The sequence below is a fragment of the Marmota marmota genome, unplaced genomic scaffold (assembly GCF_001458135.2).
Source record: "Marmota marmota marmota unplaced genomic scaffold, marMar, whole genome shotgun sequence".
NCBI lineage: Eukaryota > Metazoa > Chordata > Mammalia > Rodentia > Sciuridae > Marmota > Marmota marmota.
The window spans coordinates 2373668-2393585 of NW_026000139.1; the positions used below are offsets into that span (position 1 = coordinate 2373668).

The 19918-nt window shown below is 52.0% G+C and overlaps 1 protein-coding gene across 1 annotated transcript in view; it reads right to left on the reverse strand.

Moving 5' to 3' along the window:
- Positions 1-4915: 4915 nt before the first annotated feature.
- The window catches only part of Hectd4 (HECT domain E3 ubiquitin protein ligase 4), a 176344-nt gene continuing 161341 nt past the window's right edge, over positions 4916-19918 (reverse strand). The window contains exons 67-77 of the mRNA XM_015505175.2: positions 19438-19561; positions 16750-16940; positions 15526-15672; positions 14487-14606; positions 13702-13857; positions 11960-12063; positions 11522-11743; positions 8683-8849; positions 8175-8370; positions 7707-7929; positions 4916-7243 (exon numbers count right to left, since the gene is read on the reverse strand). Of these exons, the coding sequence (XP_015360661.2) occupies positions 7107-7243; positions 7707-7929; positions 8175-8370; positions 8683-8849; positions 11522-11743; positions 11960-12063; positions 13702-13857; positions 14487-14606; positions 15526-15672; positions 16750-16940; positions 19438-19561 (1787 nt within the window). The 3' untranslated portion in view covers positions 4916-7106. The remainder of the gene's footprint in view (positions 7244-7706; positions 7930-8174; positions 8371-8682; positions 8850-11521; positions 11744-11959; positions 12064-13701; positions 13858-14486; positions 14607-15525; positions 15673-16749; positions 16941-19437; positions 19562-19918) is intronic.

Below are 19918 nucleotides of genomic sequence, written 5' to 3' on the forward strand. Positions count from 1 at the left end.
AATTATTTATGGTAGTTGGGTTCCCCCCTCCCCCCTTTGGTACTGGGGATCAAACCCAGAGGCACTTAACTACCTAGCCACATCCTCAGCCCCTTTTTTTTTTTTTTTTGGTGATAGAAATTGAACTCAGGAGCCCTCAACCACTGAGCCACTTCCCCAGCCCTATTTTTGTATTTTATTTAGAGACTGGGTCTCGTTGAGGTGCTTAGTCCCTCGCTGTTGTTGAGGCTGGCTTTGAATTCCCAATCCTTCTGTCTCAGCCTCCTGAGCCACTGGGATTATAGGCATGTTTCATTGTGACTGGCTCCCAGCCTCCCCCCTTTTTTTTTAATATTGATTTTTTAGTTGTAGTTGGACATGATACCTTTATTTTATTTATTTTTATGTAGTGTTGAGGATCGAACCCAGGGCCTCACATGTGCTAGGTGAGCACTCTACCACTGAGCCACAACCCCAGCCCTTGCAGCCTTTTTTAAAAATATCTTATTTAGAGACAGGCTGTCACTGAGTTCTTAGTGCCTCACTGAGTTGCTGAGGCTGGCTTTTAACTCGAGGTCCATATGTCTCAGCCTCTTGAGCCACTGGGATTATAGGCATGTGCCACAGTGTCCGGTGGTAGTTGGGTTTTTGTTTTTTTGTTACCCAGGAGCACTTTACTACTGACCTATATCCCAGTCCTTTTTAAAAAATGTTTTATTTGAGACAGGGTCTCACTAAGTTGCCCAGGCTGAACTGAAACTTGAGATGTGCCTGCCTCAGCCTTCCAAATTACTGGGAGTGCAGGCGTGTGCCACTATACTGGTGGTAGCTGGGCTTAAATACACCGATCTTGCTATTTGCTTTTATTTTTCTTTGGTATTGGGGATTAAACCCTGTGTCTTGATCATGCTGGTCAAGCTCTCACCATTAAATTATATTCCCAATACTTCCGTGCCTCTTTTTAAATTTTATTTTGAAAAAATCTCCCAGGCTGGTTAGAACTTGTGGTCCTCTTGCCTCAGGCTCCTGAGTAGCTTGGTTATAGGTGTGTATCACTGTACCTACTTATGACTCTTTATTGTTACTTAATTCCTTTAGGGTTTCTCTTGTACACCTTTAATTTATTATGGTCTTCTTTCAAGTGCTATTGTACCATTCTATTTTTGGTATTACCGTAGCATATTTCATTTCTTTCTAGCCTTTGTGCGATTATTAACACCTTTTTTTCTATATTTGTTATAAATCCCCCAGTAAGTGTTGTTTGAACCATTATCCTCCTCCTAGCCACTGCATATTGGAGTATTTTACCACTGAGCTACATCCCAGGCATTTTTCATTTTTATTTATTTGTTTTTGGTACCAGGTTTGAACCCAAGAATGTTTAACCACTGAGCCATGAATCTCCAGCCTTTTTGAAAAATTTTGAAACAGAGTCTTGCTAAATTCCTTAGGGCCTTGCTGAGTTGCTAGGACTGACTTGAAACCTGCAGTCCTCCTGCCTCAACCTCTTGAGTCACTGGGGCAACAGGTGCATTACTGCTCTTGACTGAACAATTACCTTTTAGACAGTTTTAGGAAGAACATTTCTATTAAAAGTTACCCATGTAATTATTATTTTTGATATTCTTTCTATGGATCCAGATTTCCATCTGGTATGTTTTCCTTCTGCTTGAAGGACTTGCTTGAGTTTGACATAGTACAAACTGGAAAGGTGTTTATTTCTCCCCTTTTTTTGTGTGTGTATGTGATGCTGGAGATTGAACCCAGGGGTGCTTTGTCACCAGCTTTTTATTTATTTTGAGAAGGTCTCACTAATGTTGCCAAGGCTGACCTTGAATTTGGACTCATGCTGGACTTGCCATCCGCCTGCCTCAGCCTTCTGAGCTGCTGGGATTATAGGGGTGTGCCACTGTTCCCAGTTTGAACTCAGGGCCTTGTGCATGCGAGACTGGTGTACTACCAGCTGGGCTACATCCCCTGCCTGCTTCTGCTTCTTATGCTTAGGTTCATTAAGCTATGTCCTTGGATTTATAGTTCTCACCAAATTTGGAAAGTTTTAGCCAATATTTCTTTAATCTTTTTCTGTTTCTTTGCCCCCATGTATTAGATCACATGAAGTTGCCCGAGTTTACTGATGTTCTCTTCACATTTTTTTATTCTTTTTGCTGTGTTCAGATGGTCATTGCCATTGCTTTTTGCTTTTAAATTAAATCTGCATCTCCAACCTGCCGTTAATTTATTCAGTGTATTTGTGTATTTTTCACTTCAAAGCAACTCAAATTCAACATGTTTATGTTTTCTGTGTCTATACTTACATTTTGCTAGCTTCTTAAACATGGAGAATTGGCCTAATGCCATGACTAAGTAATTCTATCATTTGTGTAATTTCCATTGCTTTTTCTGGTTCTTTTTTTCTTTTTGGTAGGTCTGGCTAAAATTAGAAGTATCACTGGATGTATTTTTTACTTTTACTTTCTAGGTTGCTATCAAGTCTGATGTCTTTGGACTTGCACTTAAATTTCCTCTTTTGAAGCTTTTTCAGGTTTTCTCTCCTTGGTATTTGAAACCTCCCCATGTTTGGTGTGTGCTTTTTCCATTCAAAGAGCTAGGTATTAAGTGATCACTTTCTGCCTGGAAACTCATGACCTTTTTCAGAATTTTCTTGAATCATTATGTTGCAAGGTCTGTTTTTTCTCCCTTTGCAAGATTCTAGTTATAGTTAGATGTTGACACTCTCAAATCCTCATGGATTTTCTCTAAACTTCTATATATTTTTTTGGTACTGGGGATTGAACCCAAGGCTACTGTACCACTGAGCTATATCCTTGACCTTTTTTAGAAATCTTATTGTGAGATCAGGCTCTTGGTAACTTTTGAACTTGAAATTGTGATCCTCCGGCCTCCGCTTCCAAAGTTGCTGTGGTTACAGGTGTGCATCCCCATGCCCTGCTTATATTGTTTTTATCCTATTTCATGAGATTTTCTTAACCTTGTTCTTTCATTCTTAGAGCAAAATTATGTTACTTTTCAAAACCCATGTCTTTTATCTTCACAATATACCCTCACACACACACTTGATTTAGTGGATGGTTGCTTTTTTTTTTTTTTTTTTACTCCCTGTGTGGCATAGTTGGGTTTTGGGTTTCTTCTATATCTGGGAACTTTTTGTTTTAGCATTTCCTATTGCAGACTTTCCCTCAAACCTCTGATGCTTCCTGGCTGTGTGTCTTGAGTGTGGCACTCAGCAGCCCTTCCAAGCTCTCACCACAGGGCCCTCAGCTGGCCTTTATTTTCCTTGGAAATCCCCAGATGTCATTGTCTGTCCTTCACGAAGTTAGTTCAAGGGCTGGGGATGTGCCCCAATGGTTAAGTGCCTCTGGGTTCAATCCTTGGTACAAAATCTGCTGTCTGGGGCTGCGGTTGTGGCTCAGGGGGGGAGTGCTCGTTTAGCATGTGTGAGGCCCTGGGTCCGACCCTCAGCACCACATAAAAATAGAATAAAGGTATTGTGTTCAACTACAACTAAAAAACAAATATTTAAAAATAAAATCTGCTGTGTGGCTGGGGGAGAGGCCTTGTTGGTGCTCAGTGGAGAGATTTTGATTTTTGTCCAGATTTTCAGTCTGGTTCTCTCCTCTTCAAGGACTTTGGTACCAGAGATTGAACTCAGGGGCACTCGAGCCACATTCTCACAGAGCCAAATCCCCAACCCTATTTTGTATTTTATTTAGAGACAGTCTCAGTTACTTAGCACCTTGCTTTTTCTGAGGCTGGCTTTGAACTTTCGATCCTCCTGCCTCAGCCTCCCGAGATGCTGGGATTACAGGTGTGTGCCACCGTGCTCACAAATTTTGGTGAATGCCATGTGTAGATTTGTTGGGAGTTGCTGGGTATATAGGGAATAACCACGTACATGGTGACAGTTTTCCGAAAACAGCTCCAAAGCAGTGGGTGGAGTCAGATTGCTCCATACCTTTCTCAACCATGTGATTGTCTTTCTGCCAGTTTTAATCTATTTCTCTGCTGACTCCTGAGGATGAGTCTTATTGGGTGGCATCCTTTTTGGTGGATTTAGTTTTTCAAAGGAGATAGATGCAGCACTGGTGAGCAGGCAGATCCTGGGAGCTTAGACCTCTTTCTCTGGCTTCTCAAGCCTGATAGGGCTCCTTGCTGTGAGTGGTGACTGTGTTCCCTGTTTCCAGAACCTCGAAACGCAGACAGAAAGAAGGAAGAAAAGCCGCTTGTTCCTCATCCACGGGCCTTGCATTCTCTATAGAGACATACTCAGCCTGTAATCCCAGTGGCTGGGGAGGTTGAGGCAGGAGAATCACGAGTTCAAAGCCAGCCCCAGCAGCTTACCGAGGCCCAAAGCAACTCTTAAGTAAAATACATAACTCTTAAGTAAAACTTGTGTTTTACTTAAGTGCCTCTGGGTTCATTCCCTGGTACAAAAAAAAAAAAAAAAGAAAATACATGTTCAGGACCCTTCCATGAAAAGACAGCATTTCAAGTACAAGAAGGGAGGAGTTGAAAATGGACAGGAAGTGATGTGGATGAAGACACCCCACAAAGCAGCAGAGGGGAGTAATCAGAGAATGGCCTTGGGTTCTCCCAGGTATAGCAGTAGTGGCTCCCTGTGCAACAAGAGGGCCGAGCCAGGTCTCCAGCTCACTCCTGCATTCATTTCCCTCTGCATGTATGTGGCTGCAGGCTGCCCCTGAAGGAGGACTGTGGTCTAGGATGGTCAGATGCTTCCGTACAACAGCCTGCTTACAGAAAATCCCCACTAACAGAACATGCAGGATCAGCCTTAGCCTTGATCTTGGCTTTCCACCCTTTTAATTACACTTTCTACATGAAAAGCATAGACTGAAGGGGTTGGGTAGTTCATAAGCATAAAGCGTTTAAGAATCACATCAAGTCCAAAGAGACCATAATAATTAGAAACATTTTAATTCCTAGCCACTTGGCGGCACTTAGTATCAGAGCCATCTGAGCATGTCAGCCTTTGAACTTGCTCAGCAAGAGTACATGATCACACACTCTTAGGGTAAATCAGAATTAGATGAAGGTTATTTATTGGTGAGACTTTTTTCCTGTAGTGAGCTTCCTTTACACAGCATGGTGTAAACAGCATCAGATTGAATGAAAAGTCTGTTAAATGCAACCATAAATAACTAGAATAAATATACATCAAGTCACTTTACAGCACATATTTTTAGGGCCAAGGTTTGGATCTGTCCCGACCTCAGTGTGCTCTCTGGGCGGAGCAGCTGAGATGGCAGCAGACGTCTCACTCACAGCTGTCATGTGACCGAGTGATGGGCCAACAGAAGCTCCCTGAGCCCCTCCTGGGGAGGAAGCTGACAGAAACCCAAGTCCATTCAAGGGATAAGGATTGGAGGGAACCAAGAATCAGAGATACAGGGAGGAAAAACCACTTCTAGTCATTTCCAAGGCTCTTTCATTTTGCAGAAATAAGAGGATCCTTGTTGTCAGGAACATATTCCTGATGTGACCCCCCTCCCCCATCAAGGGGGCTGTGGCCCCGGGGAGGCAGCAGCCGACCATCTTCCTTTTGAGCAGGGGACCTGCTTTGCAGGCCCTCGCCTCGCCTCTAGGGGCAACTCCTGCATCATGTGACACTGACACAGACGTCACCATTGATCCTAGGTTTGTCTTGCCATCAGGTTGGGGAATCTTTTCTGAAATGGTCCTTACTGCATTTCCTAAGCTTAACAGGGAGGAGATAGATGCGAATAGCTCTAACCCTGAAACCCACACATTTTCCAGCCGGCCGGGTCATGGCAGAGGAAAGTGGAGCACATCCTTTTTCTCAGCCAGTCCGCACACTGAAGCTTCCAGACAGCACTGGCGCACAGCTTCCTGTATGCACAATATCATACAATAAATACAATGCTGTAGTTCTGTAAGAACTGACAAGGCCCAAAATGACAGCGTCCAGCAAGATGGCATGTGCTGCTCTGGAACAAAGTACCATTGGACAAAGACTTACTTGGGGCACAAATGCACTGGGGCAGCGGGTGAGCCTGGAGGCAGCTCAGCCCCACCACACACACACACTCAGGGTTAGGAGTGTTGGGTAGGCCAACCAGAGGGGCAGAGGGACCCCCTGGAGCCTCCATCTGGACTTGAAGGTCTGAGTTCTGAAGCAGACCCTGAATTGAGCAGAGCACCTCAGACAGTCTTAAAAATGGGCACAGCAGCCCCTCCACTGCACCCTCACGTGCTGGGAGGAAGGGCCATTTCTGAGCACAGAAGTGGGCCAGGCCTGAATCGTGTGCTTCTCACTCCTGCGGTTTCAGAAAAGGCCCCATTCGATCACTGTCCCTCCAGCTCTGAGTATGCCTCAACTCCCACAGCTGGGACGCATCCCGACTGTCTCTGAGCTAAGGCCAGGAATGTCCCTGTGTCCTCTGCTCCTGAGCAGTCCAGGGGAAACTGTTAGACCAGAGGCCCAGAAGAGACAGGTAGCAGATGGGGTTGTCTTGGTGGGAGACGGGGAATCACCACGGGCTTATTCCCAGGAACAGATTCTAAAGCAGGAAGATTAACACAAAAAGCTCCCTGTGTGTTCCCTGCATGTTTGGGCACTGGCCCAACCACTTCAAGATGGAAGGAGGCCTGGAGGCACTGCCTCAGAGATGCCTGCTTGAGGCCAGTGGGCAGGGCTGGCCACGGGTGTTTGTGGAGACACTGCAGAAAAAACAGGACACTTTGTGTAGCTGAAGTTATGTCACGCCCAGCTTCCTGCTGCAATGTCCTGTGAAAAGGAACCAGCAGGAGCCATATGGCATCAGAATCTGGGAATTATGAGACACAACTTCCAGGAAGATCAAATTAGACACCAACTGTGTGGGAACTAGACTATCCTACAAATATACCACAAATAGGCAGCAAAAGAACCAAACCCATCACAAAACGTACAAAGACAAAAGGTTAAGTCTTCCAGGAGGCCCCGGAACATGGACGAAAGTTCAGAAAAGCAAAATGTTGCCAACTCCTCACACTGGGCCCTGGAGGGATGCACCTGCAGTCAGTCGCAGGCTTCCCAGGCTGGCACAGTGAGTGCCCTGGTGACAGCCTAATTCTTGGGCTTGTTCGCTTCAGCCACTTAGGGGGTCTTCCCTATAGTGAATGGCACAGCGCAGTTTCTCCAGCATGATTTCCAAAGAGGAGTACTGGGGGAGCTTGATCATGAACATGCAGGTCTCCACCCGGATGTAGCGGGAGTCTGGGGAACCTACAGAAGAAACATGGGGGCCAACGTCAGAGGGCCAGGTGCATGTGGCTATGGGAGGCCCAGGGAGGTCGGCTGGCCTCTCTGCCTCCAGGTTTGTTTGGCCAGCAAAACTTTTTTTAAAAATTATTTTTCTGTATTAAAAGGAAATTTGGGGCTGGGGATACGTCTTGGGTTGTAGAGTCCTTGACTAGCATGAGCCAAGCCCTGGGCTTAAGCCCCAGCCCCCACCGAAATAAAGTTAGATTAAAAAAATACTGGGTTTTCATTTTCTTTGAAAATGCTAGGAGATCTGCACCATCAGGATTGTGTTGCCACAGCTCCTCCCCGGCCCTTCCCCTCACTTATGTTTTGGATTTTGGTCTGTGGGATCCTGTTCGTTCGTTACACCAGGCCTGACAGCTCTGTTCCAAACAGAGAACGGCCTGAGTGTCCCTACTTGGAATGGGAGTGGGAGGGCCAGTACCTGCTGTGCCATCCGGGGGGGCAATCTTCATGGGGTAGGGGGGCACGTGGGCTGTGTCGGGGCCTCCATCTTTACAGGGGCAGGTGAAGGGGATGCGCTCCTGGTTGCAGGCGAACTTGATGAACCTGCACAGCTCCTCCTGGGTGAACGTCTCCAGGGCCCCCCAGAAGAACTCGATGTGTTGGTCCGTCTCCATTAGTCCCACCTGGTACATGGTATGGGCCTGGGGAGGAGAGACCCCAGATGTGAGCAGGCCGGGGTCACCGCTGAGCTGGTGCCTCCCAGCCTTGGGGTCTGCACATGGGCCACAAGCACAGGGCAGTTATGGAGATTACAGTGACAGTCCATGATGAGGACAGAGTGTGAAGACAAGCTGTTGTTGCGGCCTGCCATCAAAGGTAAGGGCAACGTTGGGTGCCAGGTCCACTGCCACAGCCTGCTCAACCGGCCTGGCCCAGGGCCACCTACCTTCAGAAACTCGAGGTTGATGTAGGGGAGGCCACAGGTGCGCAGCTCCATCTCCAGTGGGCTGAGGGTGGTGAGCAGCTGCAGGGGGATGATGGAGCCCAGGCCCGCGCGCACGGCCGTCACGCACTCCACGTTCTGCAGCTCCCGCAAGCGCAGGCTGCGGATGGCTGCAGCGTAGATGTCCTTGTTCTCCCACCTGGGGTGAGGGAGAGCACCCAAGAGGCTGACGGGGTGCTCCTGAATCTGGGACCACACTGCCGCAGCCAGAGGCCCCCAGCCTCTCCAGTGGCCTCAGACCCAAGCACTCAGGTGGTCCCAGTCCTGGCAGCTCAGCTCACTCCTCCCTGGCTTCTGGTGTGCCCTTGAGAAAGGCCTTCAGCTGAAGACCATCTTTCTTGGTGTCCAATGTCCCCCCCTTTGGGAAATTCCCACCTGTCACTTGACCCAGGCCCAGTGCCGCTGTCACCCTGGCTGACTGGTTTGGTCAGACCCTCCTGTGTACACTCACGCCACAGGGATGTGCCGGCCGCGGCTGCACAGCTCCACCTCCTCGCCCGTCATGGTCAGGTAGGTGAACCTGCAGCAGGGCTTGCTGGGGCCGTCAGGACTCTCGGTGGCCAGGTGCTGGGAGGCAATCTCGGCACACAGGGCTTCCAGCTCGCTCTCGTCGTTGATCTGCAGGGACACAGGCAGGGCAGACTCAGGCTCACTGCCCGCCGCACTGCCAATGCCCCTGGACAGTGGCACTAAGAGATATCTATCTGGGCACCACACAGCTTGGCTATGAATGGGCGTGGGACACAGGCCAGGCTGTCAGTTCAGCGTTGGGTCTGTGCCCTAGACCCGGCTAATGAGATCCAAATTCCTGGGTTTTTCCTAATACTGTGTTCAAGGGGCAGCCTTCTTATGCTGGTGTGACTCTGATGACAGGATGGCACCCTGGTGCTATGGAGGCCATCTTTGCCAGCATCTGGGAAAGACTGAGACTGAGTTTTCTTTTGGTACCAGGGATTGAACCCAGGGGTACGTAACCACCGAGCCACATCCCCAGCCCTTTTTGTTATTTGAGACAGTCCCACTTAAGTTGCTTAGAGCATCACTAAATTGCTGAGGCGATCCTCCTGCCTCAGCCTCCTAAGCCGCTGGGATTACAGGCGTGCGCCACCGCATCCAACCTAAGACACTTGGATTCGACTCTGCCCAAAGCCAAACCTATAAAGAGTGACTATATATTTTAAAATATTCTTAAGTTAGTTGAACCTGGTATTTCTGTCACCTGCCACCAGAGCCCAGACTTAATTCTACCTGTGGAACATGTACAGGCCACTGCCTTCCACCATTTGCCAGAATAAAGGTCCAAAAGTCACTGGAAGGAGAATACTGGGTTCCTAGGGAGATGACAACATGATCCAGAGGACAGCAGCCTGCAGCTGCTGAGGATAGTGACAGTTGGGAGTGCTGGAACCCACCCTCTGTTCTTGGTGGCACCCTTCCCAGTGAAGGCTGCAGGCATCCTGCTGGCAGAAGCACAGCTAGCCTCCCTCAATGGCCTTGCGGTCCCCTTCAGCCGGAAGCCTTGGCTGGACTACTATCTGCATTCATGTAGCATCCCTAATACTATCTTGCAGTCCCAGTCCCTTGCTGTCACGCAGAGCCCCAGAGGACTTCTCAGAGCCGTGTCTGACAGAGATGCTTACACAGGGGGCAGACCCCTTGCTTAGCCCCTTTGGGCGACTCAGCAGTCCTGTTTCTGCAGAGCAGCAGGGTGACATCTAAGACCCCTGCTTTGTTGCTCCCTTGGCTGGCTGCTTACAGAGACCCTGGCCACCAGGTGCCTCAGTGGCCCTGGAAGTTGCTGTTGGTAAAGTCACCTGAAACCGCCCTGTGGAGGTCTGTGGCCATGGGAGCAGACGGAGGGCCCTTGCAGAGGATGACTGGCTTCTAAGACCCTCCCCACCCTGCTGCCACCGTTCTCCAGCTGAGGAGCCAGACGGAGTTCTTGGCCCTTCTGCCAGCGAGGATGGCCAGGGCCAGCAGGGCACTTCCCATAGCCCTTTCCCAGGCTTGTGAGGATGGACTAAAACCCTCAGCATGGGCCCTTACCTACAGGAAGCAGTCTAGAAACTTCATGAAGACAGGAAGTGGGCCCAGAGCCCGGCCCACCTGGGCCTCAGTGATGCTACGGGAGGAAGGGAGGCCCAACAGCCTCAGCCACCCAGCAGCCGGGGGGCACAGGCCACCTGCTCCTCCAGGAGGGGCTGGTTTGATGTTGTCGTGGCCTCCACCTCTGTGTCTCAAGTGTGTTCAAGGAGGGGAGGAAGGACTCCAGTTCAAAGCCTTTGTGGCATATCCCAGATGATCCGCAGGGCTGACCTCCTGCGTGCTTTCTGAGGCCCCTGAGCGACTCTTAAAAGATGAAACTGGATATGACAGATCACTGGGCCCTTGACTTGCTGTGTGCATATGTGAGCACGCCACGGCGAATTTCCCCTTCCTGTGTATCTATAAAGCATGCATCTAAAAAATATATAAATAAAAGGAAGGGCGGGGGCTCAGTGGTAGAGTGCTTGTCTAGCATGTGTGAGGCCCTGGGTTCGATCCTCAGCACCATATATATAGAAATAGATATATACATAAATAAATAAAGGTATTGTGTCCCACTACAACTAAAAAATATTTTAAAAATAAATAAATATAATAAAAGGAAGATCAGTAGAGTAGAGGAGAGGGGAAAAGGGTGGGAGGAGAGAGAAAGGGGAAGTACTGGGGACTGACGTGGGGCTTAGTACATTCGTTGCCTGTATATATGACTGTATCCAGATGAACCCTGGTATTACGTATGATTATAATGCACTGGTGAAAACATTTAAAAACTGGACCAAGGGCTGGGGATGTGGCTCAAGCGGTAGCGCGCTCGCCTGGCATGCGTGCGGCCTGGGTTCGATCCTCAGCACCACATACAAACAAAGATGTTGTGTCCGCCAATAACTAAAAAATAAATATTAAAAAAAAATTCTCTCTCTTAAAAAAAATAAAAATAAAAACTGGACCAAAAATAAAGAAACCAGACCTTCTTGTGATGCCTCCCCCTGCCTCTTCTCTTTGAGCTGCCAAGAACTCTCCACCTGCATCCTCAGGGACAGACACTGTAAGCAGAGGGCCTGGCAGAGCAGGTCACATCACCCCCGACTTCTTCAGTCAGCAAGGAGGGGCCAGAGCTCCGACACCAGCCCTCCTGACACCGCTAGCGTTCTCTTGGGGATCATTCCTCATAGTGGGGCTGGAGCCTGCGTGAAGCCAACAATCAGGGCCCTGCTGCCACCCAGAGAAAATGAGCCTTCACTTACGCTCTCAAACTTCTTGACGTAATTATAGGTAAGGATGTCTGCTTCCTGCAGGTCCTGGTCAGGGTCCAGGGGCTCCCCCACCAGAGTCTTCCAGAAGGAGGGCAGGAGGTCCAGGGGAAGGGGGACATCTGCCCGGATGGCGATCCCCAGCAACTGGCCTAGGAAGTGCAGCAGCTGCTCCTCCCCGTAGGTGATGGGGCTGGGCGTCAGGATGTACTTGCCCTGAGGTGCAGGGGCAGAGGCAGCAGTGAACAGGTGTCCTTGGCGCCCACCCCCCCTGCAGGTAGGAGAGGCTGCCACAGGCCCGAGCTCACCCAGGTGGCACAGCAAGGCCTGCCCACCCAGACCAGAGAGGTGCTTGAAAGGCAGAGAGCCAGGAGGATGTGCACCAGGGAGCCGACCCCACCCGGCGACTGGACGGCCTTGCCATGGCCTCACCTTGTTCTTGTTGACAGCAGAGCTGGGGCACAGCAGCAGGAGCGACAGCGAAGAGCTCTGCAGCTCCTTGCACACCTGCCACAGGAAGTGGCGGAAGGAGCCACCTGCAGGACAGACAGGCTGGATCAGCACCCAGGGGTCCCCAGGAGGAGCGCCTGGAGGCTCCCTCCCACCTCACCTGCGAGACCTGGGAGACCAATCAATCTTTTCTCTTTTTGCAGGGCTGGGGATGAACCCAGGGCCTCACCAGGCTAGGAAGCCTCCGACTGAGCCACACCCTAGCCTGGAAGATCAATTCTTGTCAACCTGACTGCGGCTAAGGTGGAGCAGAACTGGGGGAGCTGAGTAAAATCCTGCTCTGCTGCTCACTCGCTGGGTGACCCAGGGGTAGCCCTGCTCTCAGGACATCTCTGAATGGGGTTCAGTCGTGCCTCTATTGAATGGGGGAGAGGTGGAGCCTTGCAGGCTGGGCAGAGGATTCAGTGAGGTCGCAGCCCAGCCTGATGGGCGGCACCTCTCCTGGTGCCAAGCCTGTCCTGATTTTTTAAAAATTTTTTTTAATATTTATTTTTTAGTTATAGGTGGGCACAACGTATTTATTTTATTATTTTATTTTTATATGGTGCTGAGGATTGAACCCAGTGCCTCACACATGCTAGGCGAGCACTCTACCACTGAGCTACAGCCCCACCCCAAGCCTGTCCTGATTTGCAGGCTTGTTTGGTCCCTGTTCCTTCCCCTGGGCCCTGCTGGGAGCAGGCGGTCTCCTGGAGTGTGTGCTGATTTAGAGGACACTGACGCACATAGGATGGCCATCTTCCAGCTCTTCTGCTGCTGCCTTTCAAATATCTTTGGTTTTCTTACAAAACTCATCTGTCCCTGGACTTCCCTGTGAGTGCCCCTGTAGGTGCCCTAAGGTCAGCTACACTCATACAGGGCCCCCCTGGGGCCCAGTATGGGGGCTGATGGCAGGGCCTGGCCACAGGGCAGGAGGCTCCTGACCGCAGAGACTGGGAAGGCCAAGGGCCTGGGCTTTTAGACCTGCTGAGCCTTGGGAGTGACCTGACTCTGTGGCGTCCAAGTTCTTCTACCTGTGGAGCGGCCGATGGTGGCTTCCTGTCGGGTTCTGGTGCTCCGAGCAGGGCGGGGTGTCTGGCCAAGGCCTGGCCTGTTCTGAGCACTCAGTGAATCAGCTGCTCTCCCAGAACTGGGGGTCTGCCAGGGGGTCAGTGTTCCCTGCCACTTCTGGCAACAGTGTCCCAAGGACAGACCGCGGGAAATGGAGGACAGAGCTGAGGGACTTTTCCTCCTCCCTCCCACCTAGTGCACCCAGCTGAAGAGAACTGAGGCTTCTTCCCCCACCCATGGCAGAGATGCTTCTTGAATGTCTAGAGCTAAATAAACATGACTTCCCAGAGAGTGCAGAGTGCAATGATGCCACATGCCACTGAAATTAGGCCTACCTGGTGCCCTGAGCCGAGCCCACCCAGCCCCTCAGCTTGGGCTCTTCCTGGGAAAAGGACTGACCTGCCTCTGCTGGACCTACCACAAGGACAGTGGCCTCGCCCCAGACCACTGCAGGCACCAGTTCTCACATGGGAATAGGGTTGGTCAGTGGGTCCCTGTCAGTCCAGAAGACCTGGCTCCTGCAGAGCGTGGGGGGGCTCCTGGGCAGCTCAGGGGAAATCAGCCAGGAGCCCCCGCATTCTAAACTCCCTAGGGCAGCCCCGGGAGACTCTTACTGGTGCCGTGGACCTCCTCCCCGGTGAAGCGGATGTTGAAGGCGTAGGTGGGGTCACCGCCACTCGCCAGCTTGACGCAGAGCTGTGAGGATGGCACAGAGGCCAGTTGCCTGGCAGCCTGGCAGAAGTAGGAGTTTTCAGAAGCTCTGATTTCCCCTGGGAAGTGAGAGAGGAGTGGGTCACAGCCTCCAGTGGCTGTCCCCTACCCTTCCATCGTGGAAGCAGCCTGCTGGGCTCGGTCTGCTCCCCTGGCCTCTGGGTTGTGCCCTCCCTCTGTCCTCGCATCTTCAAATGTCTCAGGCCTAAGCACTTGCTAAGTGGTTCCCGCCGCCTAGAGCCTCCCTCCTTCCTCCAAAGATGAGGCCCAGGTCCTTCTCATCTTCTAGAGGCTTCTGAGTGCCTCCAGGGGGCTCCTCCCTCAAGCCCTTGCATTCTGCCAGTGTGTGGGGCTACTGCAGACTCCAGCCGTCCTGTAGGTGCGCCCCTGCCCTTTGATGACAGAGCCCAGCGATCAGCAGGCACACGGCCATCAGAACACAGCTGTGCTGCCCCACAGTGAGGCCTGGCCACGGGGTAAAGGAAGGCTCCGTCTCTTGCTGTTGGGAAGGGAGGCCCTGAGGTCACCCTGGGCTTCTTAGAAGCCACATGCTGGGGCTCCAGAGCACAATGAAAGCAGCAGCCAGATGAAGGAGGACTTAGTCGCTCCTTCTGGAAGCTCCTTCTGTGTTGGGCAGCCCCACCCAGTTTTTAGGCACTACCATTTTGCTCTCTGTAGCCACCCCTACCTCCCACAATTTCCAATGGGTCCAAGGTGATCTCAGGTGCCGCGTGGTCGGCTGTCCTCTGCACAGTGGCATTCAGCACTCGGTTCATCACGGTCACCTTTGTGTCATAGAAGATCAGCCCTGGAGACAAGAATTGGGAGAGAAGAATGGGCGGGGCTGCTTCCCTTCCTTCTCAGTCACCCTGTGTCCATCAGAGGCTATGGTGGCCCACAGGGTCTTCCCTAGGCAGGTGCTAGGCAGAGCACTCAAGTGCCACACTGTGGCAATGTGAAGCGTGACTGTGCTATTTATCCAAGTGCTCAGTGCCCTCATGTGCCCTCTGATTGCTCAGCAGGGGACCCTGTACTGCAGTCGACACAAACAAGGAGGGTGCAAAACTGAGTAGACAAAGTGCCCACTTTTATTTTTATTTTTTTGGTACTGGGCATTGAATCCAGGGGCACTCAACCACTGAGCCATGACCCCAGCCTGTTTTTTATTTTTAGAAACAGCGTCTCACTGAGTTGCTTAGGGCCTTGCCAAGTTGCTGAGGCTGCCTTTGAACTCATGATCCTCCTATCTTAGCCTCCCAAGCCGCTGGGATTACAGGCACGCGCCACTGCGCCCAGCCAGGTTACAAGGCCCTGCCCCTGCTGTAGTTAGTTTCTTTCTTTTCTTTTTGTTGTTTTGGTATCAGGGATTGAACCAGGGGTATTAACCAACAAGCCCATCTCCAGCACCGCACCCCCCCTTTTAAAATTTTTATTCGAAACAAGGTCTCACTAAGTTGCTGAGGCTGACTGTTTTGGGCCATCCTCCTGCATCAGCCTCCCAGGCTGCTGGGATGACCGGCGTGGGCCTCTGCGCCTGGCTGTGGTTGGTCTCTACTGGAGGCTCTGCTGCTGCAGAGGATGCCTGTCCGCTAGACATAAGGTGGGCAGTGGGAGTCTTCTAGGCAGTTTGGACAAAGGCCTGGTCATTCTGCCTGGAGGTTCTGGCTCTGGTGCCTTAAAGGTCACCTCTCTCTTCCTGCAGGGTCCAGGCAGGCCCAGGCACTGACCTTTGGCCTCCTTCAGAAGGGCCGCGATGCTGTGGGTGTACATGGGTGTCTGGCGCAGCTCCACCAGGGGCAGGAAGAAGGTCTCCAGCGTGGTGTTGAGGGACTGCAGCAAGGCGAAGCGCAGGCGCAGGCTCTCAATGGGCACATCTGAGGGGGATAGGACGGTCATGCTGGACCTCTGCCAAGCCAGCCCAACACACTTACCTCAGCAAACTCAGGAGGTCCCTGTCACTGGGGAGGACCATGTACAGTGGGACTGGGGGCTGGTTTTATTCCTGGGACCCCAGAGACACTATCAGTGAGCAAGGGCCCTCAACGTGCCTGAACATGTGCCAAACAGAAGGCAAGTGTGGGGTACTGAGGATGGAAGGCCCTTCAGCCTTCCTTTGGGCCGAGGGTGGCCTCTGGGAGGGAGCCCCAGGCCATGGGCATGCAGGGCAAGGGCTCTACTACTGCCCCAGCTTTATGTTGTTTAACTTTTCAAACACCTGAAATAATTACAGCCTACAGGAAATCCAAAAATAGCAGAGTCCTGGGTGCCCTTCAACTAGGCCCCACACCAGGCACGCACCACTGCGCCCAGCCAGGTTACAAGGCCCACTGGCACGCTGCCTTAACTGTCACCCTCACACCTATGGCACACTCCACCACAAGAGACTGAAGTTAGGGACAAGTCTTTGCCCACCTTTACCCCCTTGTGTCCAGAAGTGCAAGGCCCTGCTCCCGCTGCCAGGCGAGGCAGCATCTCCTGGGGCCGGCAGGCGCTGGCAGGGCCTGCTCCCAGGGGCAGATCCAGGTGAGGGTGCTGGCCCCTTATAGCTTCCTAGCTTTCAACAAAAATACATTGCTCCCCCATCAGGATAATGCAGGTGGCCATCCCCTCTCACACTCCCACAGCAGCCTGGCCTAGAGGAGCATGTGCACAGAGCAGGGTCCTGGGCGCAGCAGTGGGCACCATGGTGGGCACTGCCTTCCAGCCCTGTGCTTCTCAGTCTGTGGCCTCACCCTGCTGCAGTGAGCACAGGAACAGGCCTGAGACTCCCTTGGCCGTGGTCACAGCCGCCTGTCTCTCCCCCTCTCTCTACACACCTAGCAGGTAGAAGGAGCCCCTAAGTATTTCTGTAACAGATGTCTAAATGGCATCTAGCCCTTCTAAACACTGCTTGTCACAGGGTATGTCCCCACTGGGCATTAGGGAAGGGGTTACTCCAAGGGGCCACATACTCAAGAGACAGGCCACTCTGGGGTCAGTGGCATCGGCAGGGTCCAGGTAAACCTCATGGGGGTGGAGCCTTGCAGGTGTGATGGCAAGGTGGCGGCACAGCCGATTGATGTACTGCACGAGAGCCACGTCCATCTCCAGGGTCCATTTCCTTGAGGCCTTCTGCGCATGTCGGACATCAATGCAGGCACACCTGGGGCAGGGGAGGGGAGAAGGGCCAGGTGGGGGGCTGTCTTCTAGGATGAGGGCTGATTCCTCCTACAGAGCCACACCCAGCCCTGGAGTGTGCTTGGAATTGCCCAGCCTCCAGGGCTTTCTTGGTGTTCAAACTGCTCCTCACCGGAAGAGCTCTTTCAAAACAGGCCTGTGGAGCATTCCAGGGGGGAGTATGCACAGAGCAACCTCTGACAACATGCACGTGTCCTGTTGTGTTAGGGTGAAAGCAAGGTCACATATGGTGACCCAGGCTAAATGTTCACTGACTTTCTGTGTTTTCTATTTTTTTTTTTTGGGGGGGGGTACCAGGGATTAAACTCAGGGGCACTTGACCACTGAGCAACATCCCCAGCCCTATTTTGCATTTTATTGTGAGACAGAGTCTCATTGAGTTGCTTAAGGCCTTGCTTTTGCTGAGGCTGGCCTTGAACATGCGATTAATCCTCCTGCTTAGCCTCCGGAGCTGCTGGGATTACAGGCGTGCGCTACCATGCCTGGCATCTGTGATTTCTTTACCGGTATAATGAGCTCAAAATGGTGCCAGAACCTGTCACATTTTCAAAGGAATTCAGAGAGAGAGTGCTTGCCAAGCACGTGGCCATGCCTAGCAAATCCATGTGCACAGGACCAGCTGCTGGACATCAGTAACCTTTGCCCCGCGTCCTATTCCAGCATCCACGTGCAGGGATGTTGGCCCGGCTGGTCTGCAGGGTGCTCAGGAGGGCTTTGCCGTAGGGCTGCGTTAGCACAGCAGGGGCAGAGGCCACCCAACTGCCTGCTGCTGGGGCTCTGCTGGGTAGATTAGTCCATGCTCAACAACAGAACGCTGAGCATCATGGGAGCATGTGCAACACCACCACAATCGGATGACCCTGAGTGGTAGGAGAAAGGCAGACTGCAGACAGCATGCCCTTCTTCAGCTGCACTGAAGTCATCAGCTCCCAGGACAACACTGGGAAACACGTCCCCTGAGCATCAGGCAGCCTTCACCTCGGGGCACAGAACCACAGGGCATTGCCTCCTTGTGTGCAGACACTCATGAGGTGTCCAGTGTGCACGGCCTTACTCCCCAAACCTTGTGCAATTGATCCGAAAAAGGCAGGGTAGCAACCAGCAGGCAGGCAGGCACCTGGCCAGTGCCTACGGCGCCTCCGGTGGCCACATACCACACTGACCACACCACCCAGAAGGGGTACCTAGGGGAAATTGGGGATGCACCTTCTTGTCTCTCCTCACTACAGACCACCTTGGTCCCATCCAAGGAGTCTCATAGAGAGACCTAGATCCCCATCCCTGGAGAGGCCCTCACAGCCCCTCTTAGGCTGGCTGCCTTAGACAAATCCCTGGCAAAGAGGCAAGGGGGTGTCGAGGCATCATGTGACCCTGGACCAGCATGAACCAGGCCTTCTTCTGTCACAAATGAGCACTAGGCACTTTGCAGTCTTTTTTTAGCCCAATTTGTCCCTTCCCAGTTAGAAATGAGTTTCTAGTCCCAAATAGGTGATTCTACTTTCCAACAAAACCAAGGTTGTCCCTCTTGCTGATTTCTAAAACAAGTCCAGAAAACCTGTCCTTCCGTCATGATGCTGAGCCCCACCTGAGGGCTGACTATGAGGCTTCACTGTGAGATGCTGGCCCTGAGCAGCAGACAATTCTCAATTTTGAAAACTGATGTGTACAGCAGCCTGTGCAAGGCAGCCCCTCTCAGGACTGAGTGCGTCTTGCTATGGGCAGGGCCGAGTGGGCTTGTGGGAGAGCAAGCGAGAGGGCAGGGCTCTCTCTGTCCTGCAAATGTATTTGCTTGGGATCCACGAAGAGACAGGAAGGGGAAACCATGTTTGTTTGTCCCTGGAGACTGGTCAGCTATGCCTTGCTGTTGCCCCTGCCTGGGCGGGACAGAGGGCAGCAGAGACTGGAGGGAAGGGGGAATCCAAGGAAAAGGATCTTTGGAATAGGAAATTGTCCCAGTTATTGACTAAATTGTGTCCCTCCCACAAATTCACATGTGGATCCCTCTCCCCCAGTGTCACTGTGTTTGCAGACAGGGCCTTTACAGAGATAACTGAGGTTACATGTAGTCACAGGGGGCCCCACTCTAATAGGTCACCTTATAAGAGGACCTCATGAGAGGAGGTTAGGATAGACACATGGACCAAGAAGAGACCAGGGGAAGCACAGTGGGCAGGTGTGCTTTACCTTGGCCTGCCAGCCCCAGGGCTGTGCTGCAGCCACTGTGTGTGGCACTCCGTTAGCCAGGCTGTTCTGACTATGCCGTCCATAGTCAGATTTGGAGGGAGAGAACAGGGCTTGTTTGGAAATGTTTAGGAAAATCACCTAACGATTATGAGAATTCAGGAAACAGTTCAGAAGGCTTCTGGGGGGACAGACTAGCTCCAGAACCTGTGTTTTGGTGTCGCTTGCAGTTGCTACCCAAGCCATGAGCTAGCTGGTCCAAGGGACAACAACCCTCTTACCTCTCAAAATGAAGATCGTAGCCACAAGACAGAATTGCCCTCCAGACGCTGCGGATGTCCTGCTTGGCTCGGTCGATGACAAACTTGTGAAACCCTTCTAAGGTCAGGTACTTCTCCTCGGGGACTGATGGAAAAGTATTCACAGCGTCAGGAATTTGGTAAGAACTGTGCACGCGGGTCCCCAACCTGCTCTCCTGGCATCCCTTGTCTGTGACCTGGTCCACCTGATCCCTCCCTTCTCCAGGCCTCCAGGGCCGGTCACACTGCAGTGCAGGCACAGGGGAGGCCCCAGGCCTCGGCCTCCCACTGGTCTCCCAACAGAACAGGTCTCCCCCTCCCTCCTCTGTATGAGTCTCAGAAACTCCCCACTGACATCACAGGGAGCCACTTTCCCCAGTTCTGTTGGGGCCTCGGGTCACCAGCTGAGGACCAGGCAGGGCCTCTGGCAGGAGTCTTCTGTCACCTCTTCCTTTTTCATCTC